The sequence below is a fragment of the Notolepis coatsorum genome (assembly GCF_963971535.1).
Source record: "Notolepis coatsorum genome assembly, chromosome: 12".
NCBI lineage: Eukaryota > Metazoa > Chordata > Actinopteri > Aulopiformes > Paralepididae > Notolepis > Notolepis coatsorum.
Window position 1 is genome coordinate 69238838 of NC_140176.1, and position 24588 is coordinate 69263425.

Sequence of the window (24588 nt, forward strand, 5' to 3'; positions counted from 1 at the left end):
GAACACCTACGGGAGACTGCAATTCGAAACTGGCCCCTGTAAATGTCCTAACCCAACCCCCTCCAATGTACAGTAAAGTATGGTTTTGTCAATATTCCAATGTACAGTTTTGCTTGTACAGTTGTACAGTGTCCCCCACCCACCCTCCTACCAAAACATATTAAAAAAAAATTATGATTTTCAGTTTTTGAGAAATGGTCAAACTTATCCAAATGTGGTATTTTCATGGAAAACAGTGTACAATAGCACTTTAGTGATCAATTTCTTTAATCATATAAAAAATAAAATATATATATATATTTTTTTGAAAAATCTCAAAGGCACCCCTGGCAGCTCTCTGAGGCACCCTAGTGTGCCTACTAGGCACCCCTGTTGAGAACCGCTGGTCTATACGATAGAAGACGGTGGTGACACGTTGTAACATACATTTAATGCCTCGAACATTCTAAGTTGATTGTCCTTTGTGTGTCTTTGGTTCGCATTAGAGAGAGAAACAATTCTAGGTCAATTTGACAAATAATCACCAGCTGGGCTTGAAACTACATTTCCAGTGAGCTCTTTCCGAGCGATGCATTTGTGGGACTTGTAGTGACAACTAGGGTTTGTCACCAGTGCAAAAGATGTATTTTGGCCCCGCCTTCCCCTTCCAGAAAACTACAACTCCCTCTGACATTAGTCGGCTTGTCATTACTGTACTATTCATGGCGTCTGCTGGCGAGCGCAAAAGAGAGGTCGCCTTCTCACAAGCAGATAGGCTAGATCATTTCATGGTAAGTATCACCTTTTTGGAGTTCTCAGAGAAATGATAAATATGAATTTGATTTATTCTACACATTTACTTCAGATCCACGACGCGCGCTAAACATTGCGTGCTCCACATTATAAACGACACACAACCCCCTCCTACTGGTGGTTGTCTCGGAGGAAGTGTTATTGTCAAAATACGGACATTGCAATTGTTCTGTTGTTGCTCATTATATTGCCTGTTGTCGGTGAGCACATTGTAACTGGGAGTATATCAACGTTAAAGTACCATTAAAAGTTCTGCCTGTTTCCCATGCAATTATATCCCCTATAGGTGTTTGATATCAGCATCAGTTTCCTGGCATGATGGAGTGCGTCAGTATGGAGGATGGCAGGCATTTGACAGAGCTGAGGTTTGATGCAGCTGTCAAAGTGATCAAAAGTTTGCCTCCAAATGGTGAGTAGGACCGTCAACAACATACATTGCATTAGTACAAGTAGGACAATTAAATTAGGACTGGCACGTTTTATTATACAACTTGGAACAACAGTAGATTAATTTAATTATACTTCGTTCATGCACAACCTAGTAGGCTTGTGCAACATCGTAACAATTCCAGTGCAACAAGTCCATCAATAGTCATAGACACTCATAGTCATTCTATGAGTGTCATATAGGTGGGGCAGGCATTTGACAGAGCTGAGGTTTGATGCAGCTGTCAAAGTGATCAAAAGTTTGCCTCCAAATGGTGAGTAGGACCGTCAACAACATACATTGCATTAGTACAAGTAGGACAATTAAATTAGGACTGGCACGTTTCATTATACAACTTGGAACAACAGTAGATTAATTTAATTTAATTATACTTCATGCACAACCTAGTAGGCTTGTGCAACATCGTAACAATTCCAGTGCAACAAGTCCATCAATAGTCATAGACACTCATAGTCATTCTATGAGTGTCATTATATAGGTGGGGCATGTTTTTGATATGATTAACAGAGTGGTTTCACAGCTTGCAGAAGCTGGCAAATGGTTGAACAGAGTTGCTCTGGCATCTTGAGAGCGATTTAAATCCACATGTTCAATAGGTTGCTGTGGGTTTGCTGCCAACATACCATCTGTACCCAACATCTTGACAATGCATTGTCTTTTGACATTAAGCCCAACCCGATGCTTAATAAATCTCTCACCTGTTTTTACAAAAGAAAACAAGGTTGTTTAATAATAATAATAAATACCATGATATCTTTTTGTAAGGGGATGTTTGGAGTAGTCTCGTGTAGCCATATCTCTCTCCACACTATGTTTGCACTTTTCTGGCGCCGGAGAGACGTCTGGCTGAACCTATTATCATTTCTTTAAACCAATCGCAATCACCCCGGCCGGCACTAAGCCCAGGATACAGTGACGGTGTCCTTGTGAAATAGTGTTGCAGAAGTGGAGGACAATTCCGACTGAAATAGTCTGCCAATGGCATGCTTATACCCTCAGTCTTTTTGAGAGTTCTGTGATCCAGACTAGTTTGGAGTGACAAAAGTCTCCAGTAATTTGATGAATAGATTAGGTACACGTGGCATTATTCATTATGCAGTGTGCAATACCTAATTCTATGTTCATTCACTTTCCTTCAGGTTCATTTCAACCCTCCAATGACATGATGCTCAAATTCTACAGTTACTACAAGCAGGCCACCATAGGTCCATGCAACATCCCCCGACCAGGCTTCTGGGACGCTGTAGGCAAAGCTAAATGGTATGAAGGGAAACGTGTGGATAATTTACAAACGGTGTATTTTAAATGCACAACGTCTTGCTTTTATTTATGTTTTTCAATCCGCCTTATACTCCGTGGTTTATAGACAAAACTGATGGAAGTTGAATTTGACACTGTTATCATTCACCACGGTCATGTTAGGTGCATCTCTGGTCTTGTACGTGGTGAGGCGCTGTGTGGAATGTCACCTCTGACCCACTTTGCTGGGTGTCATTCATTGTTTTTATAGAAAGACAGGGAAAATAAAGCAAAATGTCAAATTTTATAAATGTCTTTAGCTGTATAATATTGCTGACCAGGCCATAATTATTTGAGATTTGATCGATCACTGACTGCTTGTAGAGTTGCCAGCTACTTCCTGAGTCTATCTGGATTAGTGTCACTGACCCACTGTTAACAAATGACACATTGACACATGCTGTACATCAGAAATTATAATAAGATTGTTTTGTTTTGGGAAAGGTCCCTCTATTATTGAAGAGGTCCTTCCCTACCCGTTACTCTGTAATGTAATCACCGTATAGGCCCTTTTTCCACAGCGGACATTTTGACACACAGGGTAAACGTAGGTGTAGCTAATAACATTATTTAGGGTTCCGTTCCATTCAGGTGTGCCAGCACCATTTCGTGTGAGACGGCATGCACAATAACAGGGCTCTGGCTCCGCGGCACCCAAATGGAATGGAACCATAATACATTTTTTTTTATCCACTTTTTCTCCGCATTTTCTATTTTTCTCCCATCCCAATTTCGCCTCGCCAATTCTCCCCTCCCCTGTCTCGAACGTTGCTAGACCATGCCTCCCACTGGTCGGCTGCAGTGAGGACGAAGCCTTGCATCACGTGTCCCCTCCGGTACACGAGGAGGCAGCCGTCGCATCTTTTCACCTGTACAGCGCAATCTCTCAGTCGTGAGGAGTAACGCATGGGAGGCTCACGCTGCCCCCGTTACTTCCTGATTCTGCTGTACAGGCGCACCAACCGACCTGTAGGAGTCGCTGTCCACAACGTCCAATCCCCACCCACCAGCTTTTCCCACCCCTAACACTGCCAATTGTGTTAGTATGAACGACCAGCCAAGCTGGTAGCAACGGCGAGAGCTGGGCTCGAACCCAGCATCTCCTGCGTTAGTGGCGAGCGCCTTGCCCACTGCGCCACTTAGCCGCCCCGAACGGAACCATAATTAATGTTGTTAATTACGCCTACGTCAAAATGACCACTGTGGAAAAGGGCCTTTTTTCAAGCCGTTTGACATTTTCATGTGCCTGTCCAGGGACGCCTGGACTTCTCTCGGGGACATGCCAACGGAGGAAGCAATGTCGGCCTATGTCGATGAAATGAAACTGGTAATAACTGGAAAAGCACTGTGCAGTGTAACATGTTATTGAACTGACAATAGTTACGTCACTATGCATGCTAGTAGGGCTGACCCCCACCATGGTTTTGGTAAGTCTACTAGTCATTTCCTGTGCTTTTTCTCCATGCTGAATGAGTTATTTCATGAGAACTGATTAGCAGATTTCTGGTAAGCAGTGCACTATTTAAAGAGGTCTTTCTGCATGTTTTTGTTGAGAAAAACGATTTTGACAGATTCGTCCATTTTAAATCTACTGATTGATTAGTCGACAAAGAAGGTCTTTAGTCAAGGACGGCCCTACATACTAGCATTGGACTTTGAAGCTGAATCTGTTTTTGTCCTGGTTTGTATTGACTTTGAGTAACGGGTCATGGTGTCTTCTAGCCATAGGCCAGAAAACAAATGCTTGCCAATCGTATGCAGGTAAAGACGTGAAATTACATTGTTGGCATCCTTATGACACTACCTTTGTTGCGCCGATGGCTCAAAGTTGCAATATTCAGTCGATTGTTTGGAAAGTGCCATGTTTAAAATCTGTTTCAAATCAAACGGAGCTACGCAATCTGACACACAATTGCTTTTGCAGGTGACTTGCCATGCAAAAATTAAGTGACCTGGCCAATTAAGTGACCTTCAATTAGGGAAACCCATAGGAACCCTCATTTTGGCATGGCAGGTCACCTGAAAATGCAATCACATGTCAGATTGCGTAGCTCCGTTTGAGGAAAGGATTATAAACATTGCACTTTCCAAAATGACTGAATTGACTGAATATTGCAACTTAGGTACCAGGGTAGTGTAATAACAAGGCCAACAACGTTATTTCACATTCTTTACATTATTATTATTATTCTTTTTTTATTATCTTTTTCCCCCTCTTTTTTTCCGATTTTTTTTTCTCCCATGCCACTGTTAGTCATTATGCCAATTCCCAACCCCTTCCTGGTTGTTGCGCACACCCCCCTACTGTTGGTCCGGGAGGCCGGAGACTGTCGCATGCTTTCCTCCGACACATGTGCAGCCAGCCGGCAGCCAGCCTGGCAGCGCAGATTCTCACCGGGAGAGTGTAACGTGTGGAAGGTCACACTACCTTTCTCCAGATCCTACCCTCGCTGTGCAGGCGCCCCGACCGAACTGTAGGGGTCGCTGTCCACAACGCCCAGGACCCACCCACGGCTTCCCTCCCCCTAACTCAGCCAAACGAGTTAGTATAGCGATCAGCCCAAGCCAAGGCAAGGCTGACTCTCAGGGAGTCGAGACCGCAGCCTCTTGCATTGGTGACGAGCACAATCTCCGCTACGCCACCTGACCGCCCACATTCTTTACATTATGTCGCACTCAATAGGCGAGCATTTGTTGTCAGAGGTTGGGTCTACCAGCTAGGTGACGTCCTCTGACGATGATTGGCTTCTTTGTTCCACCTGCAGATCCTGGAGGGAATGCCCATCACTGAAGAGGTAGAGCAACTCCTGCGGGTTCTGGGCCCGTTCTACGAGCTGGTGGAGGAGAAGAGAAAAATTACCCAGATATCGGACCTGAGCACAGGTACAGCCCGTTCAAAGGGATGCACCAATACTGTCACTGACCCGGTATGGCTTATCGGACTGATGCCAGGCTAAGGCTAGCTTGTCCGTAATTGTAGAATTTCCACCGTTATTAAAACTCGATTCAAAGAACCTTTTGTATATCATGTCAGGACTTTTCTGTGTTTTCGGCACATGGAAAATTGGTCAAATCTATTGCACAACAATCCATTTCTCTTTTTAATGGAGAAAAATGGATTGTAACCCAAATAGCTTTTAATCTATTGACTCCAAAGTAATGGTCTAAGTCTCTATGTTCAGTAAAAGTAATAGATTTGTACTTGGTATCTTAAGTTTGGGAATAAGAATCGGCGTCGATGGTGAAAAGGTGGCATGAGTGCATCCATAATTCTATTCCATTATTTATCGTTATTTAATAATAAATAAAGTGTCAAGTTTAACATGTTCAATTTACTTTTCATCATTATGCTCAGCCCGTTTGATAAACTTTGCTAGGCAACTTGAAGGCAAGTACAACTTTTGTTTTGTTTCTGTTTGGTGTAGTACAGTGTTTCCCATACATGGATCTATTTGTGGCGGAACACCGCAATATCAGACAGACCCACCACAAATAAATGTCCCCCTAAAACTGACACAATAACATATTAGCAATGCTTCTTGTGTGGTATGTACACTCTTTTTCACTGCTAACTATGTGCATCTAACGCACCCCAGCCATCCACCACCACACATAACCTAAGAACCTAACTCACCCGGCCAGCCACCACCACACATAACCGAAGAACCTAACGCACCCCGGCCAGTCACCACCACACATAACCGAAGAACAACAGTGTACTATAGTATTGGTTATGTGGTGGCATCAGCAAAACATGTGATCAATAACTTTTTTGTTTACTTAATGGACCATGGCTGACCACAGCAAATGCTCAAAAGTTTGACTGCTTTTACAAAAAAGACAAGCGAGGAAGCGCCCTCCAATACGACGGAACACTTGCTTCGACACACCGTGCAACGATGTGGTCTCCCAGGCGTAACACCCCAGACACGGCTAACGGTAGCACCATTGGCGCTTCACAATCAAGTACAACAAGTAGCAACCCGCAGGGCAGGCGGAGTTGTACCAGTGTAATAATAAATAAAATACATGGATTTATTTGTTATTTATTTATTTGCCCATCAGACTGACCCACCACAAATAGATTTCCAAAAAACGGACACAATACAAAACATAAATGCTTCGTGTGGGGTATAACGCACGCCTGCCAGCCGGCACCACAAATAACCTATATCAGTGGGGAACACTGTAGTAGTTCAGCTGTTTAGACTAACCATTAGACTAACCATTAGACTACCCATTAGACTACCCATTAGAGCCCTCAATTTCTGATGCTAGATGAACAGAATAGAGTATGTTGTCGAGTACCTTCATGTTTTCCTCGTGTCTGTGTAAAGAGGTGGAAGATGACTGGACCTACAATGAAGTTACCAAGCATTATTGTATCGGGACATTCAAAACACTGCTTCTCAAAATGCTGAACTGGATGAAGGGTCTACTCCGCTTGAGACGACTCATTTTGTTTGCACGGCCCCTAATAAGCATCGGCTGGTTTATAATTAAAAATGACGGCTGATTGGGATGTAGTTTCTACCGTGATTACGACAGGTAGAAAGGTTAATGAGCCACGTCCGTAAAGGAGGGCGCTGCCTGGTAACCTGTTGGCATCTTGTCCACACGTCCCGTTCGCCTGATTACTTTTACCAACGGATTTCCAGTTCCGCGTACTTCGCGTTCTGCGATCTGATTGGCCACTGACGTTTCTGGTCGCGCCAATCGTGTGACGCCTGTTTCTATCACCGGTTAAGCATAGGCACTCTTTCGAAGTTGGTTAAGGTTAGAGTTTGTCTTAGAGCAGGGCGATAGAACACCAGCCCTGATTCCAAACTCTAACCTTAACCAACTTCGAAAGAGTCGCCTAAGCTTAACCAGTGATAAACTAGGCGTTAGGTAGTTTGCAGGATGTTGGAGGCGGAAATGGGCGCGTCACGCGATTGGGCGCACATGTCACATGACCAGAAACGTCAGTGGCCAATCAGATCGCACCAGAAACGTCAGTGGCCAATCAGATCGCAGAACGCGGAACTGGAAATCCGTTGTTAAAAAACTAGACGCGTCCCCTTCTGTCGCACAGGGCTGGGGACGATGATGACCGCCATGCCGTCGAAGAGCGTAACGAAGAGCATCATCAGAACCATGGAAATGAACGGCAGCCTGGAGACCCGACCTGCCAGGGCCAAACCAAAGGAACTGACGGAGAAGGTGGAGGAAGAGGAGGAGGAGGAGGAGGAGGAGGAGGAGGAGGAGGAGGATGATGAGGAAGAGGAAGTAGTGATACAGGAGGTGAAAAAAGGTAAGAATAACAATAGTGGGACTCAGAAGTGGAGCGGTGTGGTAGATTAAATGTCAACGTAACAGGGGTTTTTAATTGACCTTCATTTCAGACAAGAAAGCAGCAGCCGCACAGGCAAATAAAAAGGGCTCGGCCAGGAGACCCAAACCCCCGCTGTCTAATGGTAAAGTGATGAATGGCGTTGCCCATGTGACCAACGGGCCCCACTCCAAGGCTGCCCTGAACAGCGACGAATCCCAAGACGGGTCCTTCAGCTCCACTGAGCCCCAGCTCAACGGACACCACATGGGTAAGGAACATGCAGTCAATACTATATTATTCTACTGGCTGCTGCTACCAAATTATACTATTACTATTATGGCACTGATGGCAGCGGAGAAAGCAAAACAAAGCGGGGGCACGGATTCCGCCACGGCATGGTAGTGCAGAAACACCATTATACTATACTACTGTACTATACTGTACTACCATACTGTACTATATTATACTACTGTACTACACTGTATAGGGAGGTGATGAAATATTGAACCACAAACTATCGCAGTATATATATAAAAAAGAAAAAGATATGCACGTGGAGCAAAAAAGACAAAGGGTTTGCATTGCAATATAACATACCGTAATTCCTCTAATAGTGACCGGTATTCAAATACAAGCCGGGTCTCTATTAATGGCCGGGTGCGCTCTTGAGCTAAGCAATTATAAGCCGACCTCCTAATACAAGCCGGGTTACTAATATACTGAGCTGCATACTGAGCTAGTTACTTGATTTCACTTTGAAAACGTTGAAATGACCAGTGACCACCTGTAATTGCACTGTTTACTATTTCATACAGTACTTGGTTTCAATAAATGAACCCAGTACATTTTACTGGGTTCAAACTGACACAAAATGTTGATTCATTCATTATGATCTGTTTGAAAATTAGAAATATAGGCCTCTCTCTTATACATGCCTCCTCCTAATAAAAGCCTGGTACCCGCTACAGTTTAAGCAAATACAAGCCTGGGTCACTATTGGAGGAATTACGGTAGTTCATATTTCCATCACTAACTAGAGGTAAGTCTCTGGCTCTAGAGTACCAAAGGGATGATGGAAAGCGCTGTGATGAGCCATTCGTGGATGGAATTAAATCGAAGAAATACAAGGCAGTGTGTAATAGTATGCATGCATACTTTGGTAGCTTATGTGACCAGCTTTCAAGCAGTTTGTCCGGTAATTTCAGCACATCCATTATTTCTTAATTAGACCTCATCATACCAGCAAAACTGCCCCAAGAACGTCCGTCTCAGCCAGGAAAGCCTTATGACAACATGATTAAGCTATAACATGCGACTACATTTTGTTTACAAAAGAAATGGAAATATAAGAAATTAGATTTGTAACATGTAATGTGCTCTTGTAACATATAATATGATCTTGTAACACAACATGTAATATACTCTTGTAACACATAACACAACATGTGATATACTATTTGTAACATGTAACACAACATGTTAATGTGCCGTCGTGACATGGAACATAACTCGACATGTGACATGCTCTTGCTCCGATTGTACACTCATAAGATATCCCTGAGACATTTCAAAATGGTCACTGAGGTGTCTACCTACCACTTCACCCACAGCAACGGCCTGGTCTAATGGATCCTTGACCATGTGACCTGATAATCTGCTAAGCTTTATTCCTAGAGCCCAGGCAACTCAACATATCCCTGGGAATGACCACAGAGTCCTGTGCTGGTCCTCCTGGGCCAGTTATACTGGTTTAACTGAATGGTTATGTTGAGAGCTAGTGTTGAGAGACCCAATGTAAACTGTACCATGCGTGACCGTCCCTGTCCCTCTGTCTCAAATGAAAATGAGCAATTAGAAATGGTTGAGACAGTGTTATTCAGATATTCATTCAGGCAGGCATACAAAAATAAGATGAGTAAAACTGTCTAAATTATATAATAGCTTTGTTCAGGCCAGAACTGACTCCACAAGTTACATTAAAACAAATTGGGGAAAATGAATCAAACATTGAAATAACTGAAGACGAATGGGAGAACATGTGCAGAACTCAATGTAGCTCGACTAATTCAAAAACATGGAGAGAATTCTGCTGGAAAAACTTGACTAGATTCTTCATAAGCCCCAAAATCAAATCCCGACAAGTAGGCACAGAGCAACCATCTTGGAGACAGTGCGGCCAGAGAGAGGCAAACCACTCTCGTATCTTTTGGAATTGTCCAGGTATTCAATGTTATTCACTCCACCATGCAGGATATATTGAGTTTTAAGATACCGGAGACCTTCTCCTATTTGTACCTGGGTAACTTTACCTGAGGAATTAGTAGGAGGAGACGGATATTTAATAAAAATGTGTGTTGTGGGTTTATATTTTCTGTAAATTTTCTGTGACGATTTTGAATGAATAGATTTAAGAAATAATTGGTTCAGAATGGAATAGAGATGGCTTTTATTTTATTATCATTCAAATCCAGCAGCTGTGGAAGTCTGATCTGATTTAATACCATTGCCACAGCAGCTGGGTCGGACTCTTTAGTCATTTGAGTCGGCGTGCTCATCATTCTGTGTTTGTATGTTGTGTCTTTGGTCCTCACCATAGATCCCAGTGGGGACGTGTCTGGTCCCCATCACCTGGCCAGTGACTCCGACAGTGAAGTCTATTGTGACTCTGTGGACCAGTTTGGCCAGGAAGAAGTAAGACAAACATACACAAGTACACACACTACATATAATAAAGACTGGAAGACATGGATAGTAGTATAGTATCTAATTACCATTATTTTGACTGATTGCGATGCGATTCACAATATTTAATTATTCTCATTTTAATTGAAAAACATTACTTTTTTTTTTAGAGATCTGTACCAAACAAAGATGTTTTATTTGGCGCATCTCTGTAGCACCACAGTGTCAGAATGGTATTTTGAAACGCATTTCACATTAAACAAATATTGAAATGTAGCGGCATGTCAACAGGAGGCGGGAGTTTCCAAGTTACCGACGGTCTTTCATTAACAGAAAGTACTTGAAAGCAGAAAATACCGGCACGAAAAACACATAGGTCTTCACTCGACCAGTTCATCATGCACAAACAAAACACAACTGAAAACAAAGTGGAGGTAGACTACGGTATGTCCAATCAATCAGGCTCTTGCCTCACCAACTAGCTGACTGCCAATGAATGTGACATGTGTCTCTCTCCCATGTGCCTCTTGTGATTTGGATATTGCACTGGTCCATATTGCAATTTCAATAAAATGTACTAATTGTTCATGAACTGAGTACCCATGCTAGCTGCTACTACACCTGAAATGAGTACCCATGCTAGCTACCCCACCTCACCCCTGCCCATTTTGACAACTTAGGATGGCTTAGAGTAGATGACACAGAGTACAGCAACTTGCAATGGGCCTGGTCTACAAGATGCACTACACCACTAAGGTACCCATGTACATGTCGAGGTACTTCCCAAAGGTCAGTGAATACCACAACCACAATACCAGAGGGAGTTCCACAAATCATGTGCAACCCAGATTTGGCTCAAACAAGGGACTAAACACGTTTTGCAATTATGCCACATCAATGTGGCACGCCCTACCCACAGCCGTAAAAAAACATTTAATCCCTACCCACCTTCAAAACCGCTCTCAAAGAGCACCTATGGGAGGCTGCAATTCGAAACTGGCCCCCGTAAATGTCTGAACCCCCTCCCCCTCCCACCCCCTCCTAATGTAGTGTTCCCTCCCCCTCGTATGTATATATTTCCTGTTAGGATCTCTGTTTAACAGTACTGTATACCCGTAATTCCTCTAATAGTAACCCCGGCTTGTATTTGTTTCAACTGTAGCGGGTACCAGGCTTGTATTAGGAGGAGGCCTGTATAAGAGGGAGGCCTATATTTCAAATTTTCAAACTGATCATAATGAATAAATCAACATTTTGTGTCAGTTTGAACCCAGTAAAATGTACTGGGTTCATTTATTGAAACCAAGTACTGTATGAAATAGTAAACAGTGCAATTACAGGTGGTCACTGGTCATTTCAACGTTTTCAAAGTGAAATCAAGTAACTAGCTCGGTATGCAGCTCAGTATATTAGTAACCCGGCTTGTATTAGGAGGCCGGCTTATAATTGCTTAGCTCAAGAGCGCACCCGGCCATTAATAGAGACCCGGCTTGTATTTGAGACCCGGTTACTATTAGAGGAATTACGGTATTTGCATATCTTGTATGTCACAAATGTAACAGTACTGTATATCTGTATGTTGTGTATGTCATTATGAATTGAAAATGGGGGACCCTGATGTAAACGAGACGAAAGTCTTTCTCTGGTCTGCATCCCCTTAACACTTTGACTGCCACTCACGGCTAATCTCGTGTTTACGATAGTTACGTTGAAAGCCACTCACGAGATTTCTCAGAATTCTTTTATTTAAATATTTTTTAGCGATCTGAAATCATATTTCATCACGCGAGCCTACCCAAGGGCCGCCGGCGATCAGATGTGAAAAAAGCGCCCCTATCGTCTCCCAGATGGTAAATGGAATGGACTCAATGAAAATGGATGGGGAAAAAAATATATTCCAGTCCACATTTTCCAGTCCACTGATGCAGCCGGGGTTACCAGAGTTCATTCTGGATCCTCTGAGCCCCGCTGATCATGAGTTCTACTGTAATTAGTTCTACTGAATTATTATTATACACGTTAGATCTATACACTTATCGATTTTTTCGAATGGTGATCAGGAATTGGAATATACCATTTGGATACCATCTGATGTCAGGTAAGGAATCTATGTTATCAGTGTTAGTATAATCAGACTCGTTTTCGAGGAGATATAAGCTTTTTTCTGATATGTGCTCTATCGGTTTCACTGTAAAATCCATGAGGAAATGAAAACGGCTATCAGCGCGCGCCTCGAACGTGCGTGCGGGCGCGTATACTATTGATCATCTAGCGTTTATTTGAAAACGATTCATAAATAGGCTGACAAATATCAACGTTCTGGAATATTCCAGTAAAAGGCGATTATCACAGAATGGGCTGTTTTTCACCTGAAAACGGGCGCTTTTCAAAATGCTCTCAAACGGAAATGAAGCGATAAAAAACCAATCTGCCTCGACAACACTGACTGGAAAATGATTCTTTGATAAGCGACGGCAGATTAGACACATAGCCATAATTTAAAACATAGATTAGGCGATATTAACGTTAACATTGGCGCCGATGGTGGCATTCAAGTACTAAGTTGTGCGCCCCCTGGTGGCACTGAAAGTGTTAACAATTGTGTGTATTGAGCTGTACTGTACCCATTCTGCAATCTGTTAATAAAGATTTCAATCAATACTACTATGTCTGAACCGAGTACCCATGCTATCTGCTACTACGTCTGAAATGTGTACCCATGCTAGCTACTACTACCCATGCTAGCTGCTAGCTACTACGTCTGAACTGAGTACCCACACTAGCTGCTAGCTACTACGTCTGAACTGCGTACGAACTGCGTACCCATGCTAGCTACTACTACACCTGAACTGAGTACCCATGCTAGCTGCTACTACGTCTGAAATGTGTACCCATGCTAGCTACTACTACACCTGAAATGAGTACCCATGCTAGCTGCTACTACGTCTGAAATGTGTACCCATGCTAGCTACTAGCTACTACGTCTGAACTGAGTACCCATGCTAGCTGTTACTACATCTGAACTGAGTACCCATGCTAGCTGTTACTACATCTGAAATGTGTACCAATGCTAGCTGCTACTACGTCTGAAATGTGTATCCATGCTAGCTGCTACTACATCTGAAATGTGTGTGCATGTGTGTGTCTTCCAGAGCTCGGAGCAGAACCATTCCCTGGACGACCTGGATGAAGAGGAGAACCAAATCCCACCGTCCCTGGAGGAGCTGCCTCCAGTGCCACACGAGTCCCCTGAGGACACCCACAGTCCACCAGAGGGAATTCAGTGTGGAGGAGAGGACGGAGACGCCGGCAGAGGGGTCTCTCGGAGACAGAAGCATCATTCAGACAGGCCAGACGGCTCTTTGGGTAGAAGAGGAAGAGGTAAGGCGACGTACCCATAGTGAATCAGTGGGGTTGTCCAAATATGTTCACATAACGCTGCCATTCATGCCCTCTACTGTATACTTTTTGAACCCCTGTCCAAATGGCAAGTGTTTAAATACAGTAGTACTGTTTACTTAATGTAGTTTTGTTCACCGTACAATAAATATGCCAATATGAACATGCCCTGCTGGAGCCAATGGGGCACAAAACAAGGATTCAGTGTGCTTTGATGATATCACCTGTGGCCATATTAATACTAATGTACTCTCAATAACTCTCAAACTAAATGAATGTGTGCAAAACTGTTTGGGATGTCTGTGAGATTATGTGCAAAATAAATCTGCATTGTTTTTTGGTGAGAAGTGCTCCTTTTTTCCCCCTTCTTTTATATTGATGTTTTTGCACAAATCTTAGTTATTTCACTTCAACAGTGTGCCATCAAACATTTTAACGATTTGTCTTTTTCTTTTTTTCTTATAAACATGCAAACAAACAAATTACTTAGACAGACATACCAAAAACAGACATGGAAATTAAACGATACTACAAAAAATAAATAATAATAATAATATGCATATGTGCCTATATACACACGTACATATGGCATGGGAGAAATATTTCACCTCTTGCTTACATGATGCCAACCTCCATCTGTAATGTAAGCATATGTTGCATTTCTAACAGGATACTATCCTTCTCCAAGGTGCCTGTGAGAGAATGTGTCTCAGAGATATGCGAGTGTGTGTGTGTGAGATTGTGTCTCAGATGTGTGTACCGGTATGTGAGTATGAGTCTCGGATGTGTGTGTGTGTCACAGATGTGTATGTGTGTGTATGTCTCGGATATTTGAACATGTGTCTTACAGTATTGTGCGTGTCTCAGATATTTGTATGCGTGTCTCAGATATGTGTACATCTCCGATATGTGTATGTGTCTCAGATATGCATGCGAGTATATGTGTATGTCTCAGATATGTGTATGTGTTTCTCAGATGTATGTATATCTTAGATATGTGCAGGCAAGTGTTTGCTTCGGATGTGTATGCGAGTATGTATCCCAGATATGTGTATATGAGTGTCTGTGCGTCTCAGCTATGTCGGTCTCGGCTATGTGTGTCTAACTCATCTATGTGTATGTGAGAGTGTGTGTGTCTCAGATATGTGTATGTGAGAGTGTGACAGCTAGGGGCTATGCCGCAATCATATATACATGTACATATACACAGTGCAAAAAAATGAAACAAATAAAATTTAAAAATAAAATACAGGTACCCTCAGATCAGATCCTACTTCTCACAGTAATCATTGATATTACAGAAACTGAGCTTTAATTAGTCATCCCCAGGCCGTTCAGTTGGATGTAAAAAGTGATCCCACACTTCAGCAAAAAATGTCCTCTCTCCCTGCAATTCTATATGTCACCCTCTCAAATGATGCCGCCCGAAACATTATTTCCATCCATTCCTTAAACGTAATATCGGTGACAGCCTAATCTCTTTTGGTAATAGACTCAGTATGCATGCCACTGGAGAGTTACTTAATTTTTCATCCAGTACCTCACTCAGAAATATCACAAGATCCCACATTTTCCGTACTTTCTCACATTCGTATAACATAATGTACTAGAGGGCACTTAAGTGGCGACCCATGTAACGCGCTGCGTCGCGAAGCGGCCCACCCGGGTTCGATTCCCGGACCCGGTGTCCTTTGCCAAATGTTTTCCCCCGGCTCCTGTCTCCCGTTATTCCTCTCTCTCTCCCTCTACCGGACTGCCCGGTAGTACAAACAAATAAAAATCTACCAAAAACATATATATATATTTTTTTATAAACATATGTACCGGTACTAGAGTACCTGTCTCTTTTTCACACCTCCAGCAGACGTCACTGCTTCTTAGTTTCAGTCTGGCTAGTTTACTGGGGGTCCAATAGCTTCTATTTAAGACCTTAAAAAAGATAAGTTGTGACTGCCTCACGAGAGAATTGACCCCATTTAGTCACTAGATTCCCCCATGCTTCTTCCGCGATATCCTCACGCACATCCTTCTCCCAGCTCAGTTTCAGACCTGCCATTTTGGGTGCATGGTGTTCTCTGATAACATCGTAAAAACTTGATGCACTCCCTCTTCTGCGCCAATCTTTACAAAATATTTCTTGAATTGCAGTAAGCTGGTTCAATGCCGATTTGACCATTGATGATGATATACAGTGTCTAATCTGCAAGAACCTATAAAAGCTTTTATTATCTACGCCAAAATAATTTTTTTATATCCTCAAACGGTATTACCCCATTTTTTCCTGCTATATCCCCCAGTACATGTATTCCTGATTTGACCCAGTCGTGAAGTGCTCCTTTTTTTTAAGTATTTAAAAATATTTATAGCTGTATTTTCTATGATGTCCAGGCATATTTGCTCTGTTTTTAATTCATATTGTTCTCCCTCTTCCCCTATTTAACTCCTTGTATTGTGCTGTGCTTACATTATTTTATTTTATTGCTGTTTTGATTGCATTGATTTGTTTTTGTATAGCAATTGCTTTTGAAAGGTGCTACAGTGTATATAAGTGAAGCTAATCATTGTTCTAACATTTCTATGTATCAGGCTCCAGGTCTTCAGGCCTCGGTGCCGGCGCCCAAGGCCCCACACAGGGAAGTGGGGACGGGGAAGGGGAGCGCTGGGGGAGAGCAGGGACCCCCGGAGGCAGTCTGGACGAGCAGATTGTGGCGGCGCTGGCTAGGCTGCAGGAGGACATGCAGAGTGTCCTGGCGAGACTACACACCCTGGAGGCCCTCACTGCCACTCAGGTCAGACCAATGCTGCCATTCTTGATGATCATATTAATAGGAAATAGGGATGCATTGACACTGGTATTGGATATCGGTCCAATATCAGGCTAAAATAGGGTATCTGTTTCTAAACGTTTTCCCAATACTAAAATCCGACACCAAAAAATTTGTTTTAGACCCTTTACTAATCGGCACACATGATTTTACATTACCCTCGAACATTTTCCTGAGCATTGCTTACTTTTGCTTTTACCTTAAAGAAATATATAATAATGATAAAATAATAATACAAATATATAAAAAACTGTTTACTTTACTCATAGTATATATTCAGATTTGAATTCTTTATTGACCGTATTTATTGTAACGTATAATATAACTGATCGGACATACAGAGTACAGACCCTCATCTGCACCTTTTTAATTCCACAGTTTATTATTTTGTTAAATTCTTTTTTATTATTGCCTATATTTATGTCTTTCTACTATTACCATGCCCATACCTGTACCCCCCCCCCCCCCCCTCCCCCATGCTGCTATGACTCCCAAATCTCCCCAAGGGGATCAATAAAGGAATATCTTATATCTTTTAGGTCAGGTCATTTCATGTGAGCGGTGTGAGATTTTCTAAAACGTATTTGTTTTCCATTGTTGCAGAAAATACCCTGTGTTCTGTGTGTAAGAAATGATCATGTCCTGTTTGCTGGTCGCACCAGACCTTTTGAGGCTATAGCAGCGAACAGTGTGTTGAAGCGTTCTCAATTTGTTCTGTTGTACACGCTCCAGAACTTAAAGGAACATTATGCCAACATTATGGGATTATGTGCTTACAGTCTTCTCCAGAGTCGGACAAGAAGATGGATACCAATATCCTCTGTGCGTTCAGTACAGATCACTAGCGTTAATAGAACTCATTTGAAAAAATTACAAATTCCATAGATCAAAAAAAACATGTAGCTGGAGTATTCATTGACCTAAAAAAAGCATTTGATACTATTAATCATGATATATTAATCAGGAAATTGGAGAGATATGGGATCAGGGGGGTAGTATTGGACTGGGTGAGAAGCTATCTAAATAAAAGACAACAATTTGTGACAATGAGAGATTATAAATCTGAATGTTTGGACATTGCTTGTGGTGTCCCCCAGGGGTCAGTGTTGGGTCCAAAACTGTTCATCTTGTACATTAACGAGATATGTAAAGTATCCAATATATTTAAATGTATTTTATTTGCGGATGACACTAATCTTTTTTTTTCTGGTGAGAATGTCCAGCAGCTTTTAGAGGTCATCATATCTGAAATGAAGAAATTGAAGGAATGGTTTGATAGAAACAAATGATCATTGAACTTGAGCAAAACTAAAATTATGTTGTTTGGAAACTGTAGATTGGATACTCGGGTACAAGTTAAAATAAATGATGTGATTATTGAAAGAGTTTATGAAAATAAATTACTAGGTGTAATAATAGACCATAAAATCTGTTGGAAACCTCACATAAAACATGTCCAATCTAAACTCTCACGAAGCATTTCAGTCATGAGTAAAGTAAAGCACATTCTGGATAGAAAATCACTCTACATTCTCTACTGTTCACTAGTTTTACCATATTTAAATTACTGTGCTGAAGTCTGGGGAAACAATTATAAGTCTACACTACAACCACTTTTTATACTCTAAAAAAGGGCCATAAGGATAGTTCACATTGCAGGTTATCGTGATCACACTAACATATTGTTTTTGGAGTCAAAGACATTGAAGTTAAATGATCTTGTGGAATTTAAAACGGCACAATTAATGTATAAAGCAAAAAGTCATGCACTTCCAAGAAACATTCAAGAATTGTTCTTTGATAGGGAGGGGGGTTATAATCTGAGGGGAGAACACAATTTAAAGGTGCTAAACGTACGCACTACCATGAGAAAACACTGCATCTCGATATGTGGAGTGAAACTGTGGAACAGTCTAAATGTGGTGCTAAAGCAATGTCCAAACATGAGACAATTCAAACTGATGTATAAGGAAATTATGTTCACAAGGTACAGGGATGAGGAAGGGACTTGATATTCACGGGTGTTTACATTTTTATTTTGTTTTCTATTTTATTTCTTTTATACATAGTTTTTGTTTTGCATATATATATATATTTTTCTTTCTTTTCCTTTTTATGTTTAAAATAGTACACTCATTTGAGTAATGGAAAAGGGGTAGGATTAAATAAGTGTATACTTCTTCCTACTCCTTTTTGAACATGCAGATTGAGTTGTTTTGCTTTTTGTTATTGTTTGTTTGTATTCATTGCATGTTCGAAATAAAGATTCAAATAAAAAAAGAATCAAAGTAGAAGGCTATCCGGCTGCAAGCCAGCCTAGTTTAGCACAAATTAATGGAAGCGGATAGGGACCACTAGCCCAGCTTAAAACTCTGGGAGAGGTGTTTTTGGCCAACAGCTAGGCTAGCTGATCCCTATCCACTTTTACTGAACGCACAGACAGGAAATTGGTATCCATCTTATTGTCTGACTCTGGAAAAGACTGAGCACATTCCCATAATGTTGGTGTGTTCAAAACTCATCTCCTCAATGCCTAGCCTTGTCAGGAAGAGGGAGATGAGCAGATAGGAGTAGCATTTAAAATGTTGTGTTGAGGCATTTAATCAGACAACAGACCGTGGCTAATTTTCTGTTACCATCTGATTTCCGGATGGTAAATAATAACTCACTGACCCTGTTCAATTCTAGTCCTTTTGCATGTTAAAATAAGCCTATACCAATTTGACCTTACTGATCTTAATGATGACAATTGTGACCTTTGAACTTGTCCCATTTTATTAATTCTCCAGACAAGAACAATGGCACTATCTCCAGCATATGCGTCCCCTCCCGTGAACAAGTGCAGCAAGGTACATGAAAATACTTTGTTTAATTTAGACTACTGTATGTCCCCAGGGCTAAAAGACTGATCTTTTCATTGTCATTTAACAAGACCTTGTTCTGAACTACATTTAAACTTGCATGCATTTGGCCACTACGCATGGTTTAATTATATTGTTTGAATGGGTACATTTATGATTTATAGCTATTTATTGGAAACCATTCAGGGTTGTAATTTGTCTACTGTAATAAACCACAGTTCAATTAGAAAATCATGTTTGATCTACATTTTTATTCACTCCTATCGTCTCCCTAGAAACCATCCTGGTGGCCTTTTGACATCTCTCCCAGCACTGTGGCCTTTGCTGTGACATGGCCGTTTGTAGTGCAGTGGCTTATCCGGTTGTACTTTCAGCGGAGGAGAAGGTAGAATAATCGTCCCCAAGGGGATCAATAAAGGGATATCTTATCTTATCTAATTGGATAAGAACTTTATGATCCCTTGAGGGGATCGTACATCCATTTGTAATATGAAATGCTATGTTTTTTTGTTCACGTACGGTAATAACCAAATTAATATGTTCTTGCATTCTTTTTTTACAGACGCATCAACTGATATCCCCTGGAACCTAAACGGACATGGCACAGAACATTGAGGTCTTTCGGTGTCTCGGGTAGCTAATGGCTGTGGCCTCCCCCCTCTGCTTAGCCTCACAGCTCCGTAATTAGCTTTTGCACTATGAAGACAGCACTACAAATAGTGAGTGAGTGGAAAGACGACTCGCAAGTAATTTCTAAGCTACTAGACGTGGAATCGAAGGAAAATACTAATGTATGGGATCATCACACCCTATAATGACACAAGCTTTTCATGATCGTGCTACTGTACTAGATTTGTATGGGGGGGGTGGGGGTTCTGAAAGGATGGATGAATTTGTTCTGAGCAGGAAATGTTCCTGTTAGAATATTGAAGTTATATCCCATGCTGGCTTCAGCGTCTCACTTCACCTATTGGACTGGTCCTGCACTGGACTCAATGCACCTGTCACTGACCAGGACCACGCCCCTCTGCTTTGCATACAAGCAGGTGTGGTTGCCGCTAATCGTCCTCCCGCTTCTTTCACGCTGAAAGATCGCTCGCTAGCATATTTGACACCGTATTAAAAAGAAAAACGCTCCTCGACTCTTCGATCAACATCAAGATGGACTCCACCACCCAAACTATTATGATTCGTAACCTAGACTATTTCGCTACCCTACTTTTCTTATTCCCTACCGTTTTACTATTCTAGGGCAAGGTTTTCTTTCCTTCAGTCATTTCCTCTGAGTTTTGGATACATGGCTGGTGCACAGAGATACGACTCTGACCCCTATCTTTTAACCGTTTATCTCTTTACTCTGGTCTTTTAAAGGGCCAACAGGGGTACACTGATCAGGGCTTTGCACCAGCTTCGCCCATTTGTCCAATAGGTGAAGCAAGACGTTGAAGCCAGCTGACTGTTATGAACTATAACCCTAGTTATACTAATGCTGGCAAAGCATCTTGCTTTTAACCTTTTTCCCTCGTTTATTTTTGCCTGAAAGTAGCTTTGGGAGGGCGATTAGCGGCTACCACACCTGCTTGTATGCACAGCAGAGGAGCGTGGTCCTGGCCAGTGGTGCATTGAGTGAAATTCTTTGAGAGTGCCAATCGGCACTGGGAACAGTACATTAGGCGAAGCAAGACGCTGTAGTTGGCATAAATATACCGGTAACTAGGGTTATAATAATTCATAATCTTGAGGGTTATGCTCCTCGATTGGTGGATTACAGTAGCTTATATTTATCTTATTTCAGTAAATATAGCTGCAAGCAGCTTATACAAGGGTGCAAGCCAAATCACAAATGTTTGACATAAAATTACATCTCGTGAAGAAATTGCCATACAATGAATGGGACTATAATGGGTAATTTGTGTGAAAATTTAAATAGCTGCATCTCTGGCATTTATTTTACTGATCTGAAAACCTTTTGTGTCATTGCAATCAACGGAAATACTTCTGTATTAGAAACAAAGTCATGCAAGCACATTTTTATACTCATGTGGTCATGCATGTATTTTGCACCATTTCCACACATTTAGTTGGATTCAGCTGCAAGTTTGTTTAAAATTGGTGCAAGAACCAAAAAAAATTCTAAATTGCAAGAAATCCAATATGGCAGACTGTGTCCTTGAGGCAAAATTGTTCATGAGGAAATACACAAGTGTAGCAAGTTTCACATCTGTACATGTTTCAGTTTAACATCTCTACTGTACATGGTTCAGTTTAACATCTCTACTGTACATGTAATGTAATCGTTGATGATACGGCCATTTTAATTACGATTTTCAATGCTTGTTATAGCGCCACCATGATTTCTTTTTTGTTCATTCCACGTTTTTATGTCATTGCTTAGCTTTTGCTAGTCTACCAACATGCCGAATTACATAAAAAGCGACTTGTGCATTGGAGGTACATGTAGCGGAAGCTGAATAATAATAAATCCAACAATTACAATAAGGTTTAGGGTCTTCGGCTTCGGGGCTTGCACCTTAATTAGGCTTTACTCCATAATGGGCCTAATACCGTTTTTCTTCATAACGCTTGATGCGCATGATGAATTGTTGCAACCATTCAATTATTTTCTGTTAGCTGCTCAGGCAGTGCTGCTAAAATGTTGTGATAACTGTAGTTTAAAAAGGAGCATTGAATGTAATATATTGTTTCACAGATTAGCTTATATTAATTAATAAATTAATTTAATATGTATTGCTTTTAGCAGCAAATAAGATGACGGCATTGCTGGACAGTCTTTAGCTGTGTGTGAGTTATATTTTTAGTGATTGCTAAATGCTTTGCCACAGGATGGAAAATGTTCCTGTTAAGTACTTATCACACATCATACTGTGTATCGAAATGTTTTTTAAACCACGTTTGTGAATTATCCTGGTATGATTTTTCCAACGGGAAAGTGCCCATGTTGTAAGGTGTGGCAGTCGGCAGGGTATCTGCATAGCTTTAGAAGGGGTAGATGGCGCAAACGCATATCATTTTATTGAAGAGGGTTGGCAAGATGGTACAACCCAGAGGAGATGGAAGTGGCTGTCATGACAGAGGGACTCTACCCTGTGTGTGAGGATGGCAGATTTAACCTGTGCACATTGATTACCTCAGCCACAGCTGCTCCCAGGTCTTAATTAGCTTGACCCAGGGCAGGTGTGGCTGCTTGATGAGCCATCCCTACACCACACAAGGTATTCAGGGACATGTGTTTGTTTCACAGTGGAGCAAAACATTGACACATACTGTACTGTTGCAATATCGGACCAAACTATGACAGAAAAGATACCATACTAAGCATTGAGGCATGGGAAATGTCTGTCTCACTGACAGAAATGTAGGTTTAACCGAAACAATCTCCCTGTTGACAAATATTGCAATGAATGTTGCAGCACCACGAGAAAGATAAACCGGAAAAGGTATCATCAGACAGACATTCCGTTTGTATCAGTGTAACACCATATCAAAAGGAAGTACTTGGCACATGGTAATAAATGGTGTTTTACAGAGAAGTCTTGATACAGTGACATAACAAAAAATTGTGGCATAAACTTAAACAAAATTGACAAAATACATGTATTGAACAAAATTGACAATTTAACATTTAGCCATGTCTGTTAAAATACATAAATCACGCTAGATTGCATTTTAGTCAGATTTCATGTTTGTTTTGTATATTATCATCTAATTTATGTTGTAATGTTCTGTAGTGACATAATTAAGAGATTGTGGAACTTTGACACTCATGTCTAATGGCTGTGATGTATGGTTTACTGTGTGTGTGGTTTACGGTGTAAAATTACTAGCAGTGAGATCTTAAAAAACATGTAATGTAAATTGTATACAATAGTTGTACAGTTGAGATAATAATGAATGCAATATTTTAATTGCATTCTCTTGTATCAATATAGAATATGATGTAATATATATGTAACATAAGGTTTGCATCTGCAGTGGCAGTGAATCTTTTCCAGAGGCATTATGTTTTACTAGTAGTTTACCTTTCTACTAAAATGGACTTAAGATTTTTCTTGAGCTTTCTGCCTTTGGGTAGAATGCTGCTTGCATGTGATTGATATTCTAAGCCTTGAATAAAGTTTTCACCAAGTATTTTTGACTTGTCTGGAGAATCACTTGCCAAATGCTCCCAACATACACAATCCACTCTCTTGCAATATATTGCAATTAATGTCGTAGCACCCAAGAGAAATATTACCATTAAAAGGTACCATGGGAGATCAAAAATTCTAAATTAAGTGCTTGGTAACGGCAGCAAATGGTGCTTTGCAGAGATGGTCAATTCCAGCGTTACGGATGTGATGCAAGGACTCCAAACAATTAACAAAATGCCTCAGAAAATCTGTTGGTTAAGCATCAATTAAATCATTCACATAATATTCATGGAACCTCGTAGGAAACACTCCAACATTGTTTCAATACATTCATCATATAGCAATATGACATATCTGTATTATGGATGTGGCATGGAATAAACAGGCTTTTGGGACAGCCTACATAAGTCTTGCAAATTCTGAATTTTTAAGTCAAATGTGGAAAGAATGCTGTGTATGGAAACAGCACGGCACAGGACAAGAAGGCCCTACAGAGAGTGGTGCGCTCAGCCGAGCGTACCACGGGTATTGCACTACCAACCCTGCAGGTCCTATACAACAAGAGGTGCAAATCCAGAGCCTGCAGGATAATGAAAGACCCTCACCACCCCAACAACAGCCTGTTCATGCTGCTGCGGTCAGGCAAACGCCTGCGAGCACCAGTAACTAGGACAGAGAGACTTCGGCTCAGCTTCTTCCCCCAGGCCATCAGAGCCTTGAACACTGAACTCTCCACGCACAAAGCACACACACTGTACACGCTCACACACTAGCAGCCACTTTAACATGAGCACACACACACTCATGCTGCACACAC

General features: G+C 41.4%; 1 protein-coding gene across 2 annotated transcripts; it reads left to right on the forward strand.

Moving 5' to 3' along the window:
- The first annotated feature begins 703 nt into the window (after positions 1-703).
- Positions 704-23769, forward strand: acbd5a (acyl-CoA binding domain containing 5a). Of its 2 annotated transcripts, XM_084326421.1 has the most exons (13): positions 704-770; positions 1079-1201; positions 2380-2500; positions 3794-3866; positions 5305-5422; positions 7614-7832; positions 7924-8121; positions 10450-10544; positions 13688-13916; positions 16521-16723; positions 19549-19608; positions 19896-20005; positions 20183-23769. In XM_084326421.1, the coding sequence occupies exons 2-13, from the start codon at positions 1108-1110 to the stop codon at positions 20193-20195; spliced, it is 1533 nt and encodes a 510-aa protein (XP_084182547.1). In that variant the 5' UTR covers positions 704-770; positions 1079-1107; the 3' UTR covers positions 20196-23769. The 2 variants fall into 2 exon arrangements, with proteins under 2 accessions (XP_084182547.1, XP_084182548.1); XM_084326422.1 differs by lacking the exon at positions 19896-20005.
- The last annotated feature ends 819 nt before the right edge of the window (positions 23770-24588 follow it).

What these genes read in the sequence shown, in the direction of transcription:
- acbd5a (XM_084326421.1), top strand. Translation starts at nt 1,108, where the DNA reads ATGATGGAGTGCGTCAGTATGGAGGATGGCAGGCATTTGACAGAGCTG. An exon ending in GATATCGGACCTGAGCACAG is followed by an intron (nt 5,423 to 7,613) that starts GTACAGCCCGTT and finishes TCTGTCGCACAG; the next exon opens with GGCTGGGGACGATGATGACC. An exon ending in GCTCAACGGACACCACATGG is followed by an intron (nt 8,122 to 10,449) that starts GTAAGGAACATG and finishes TCCTCACCATAG; the next exon opens with ATCCCAGTGGGGACGTGTCT.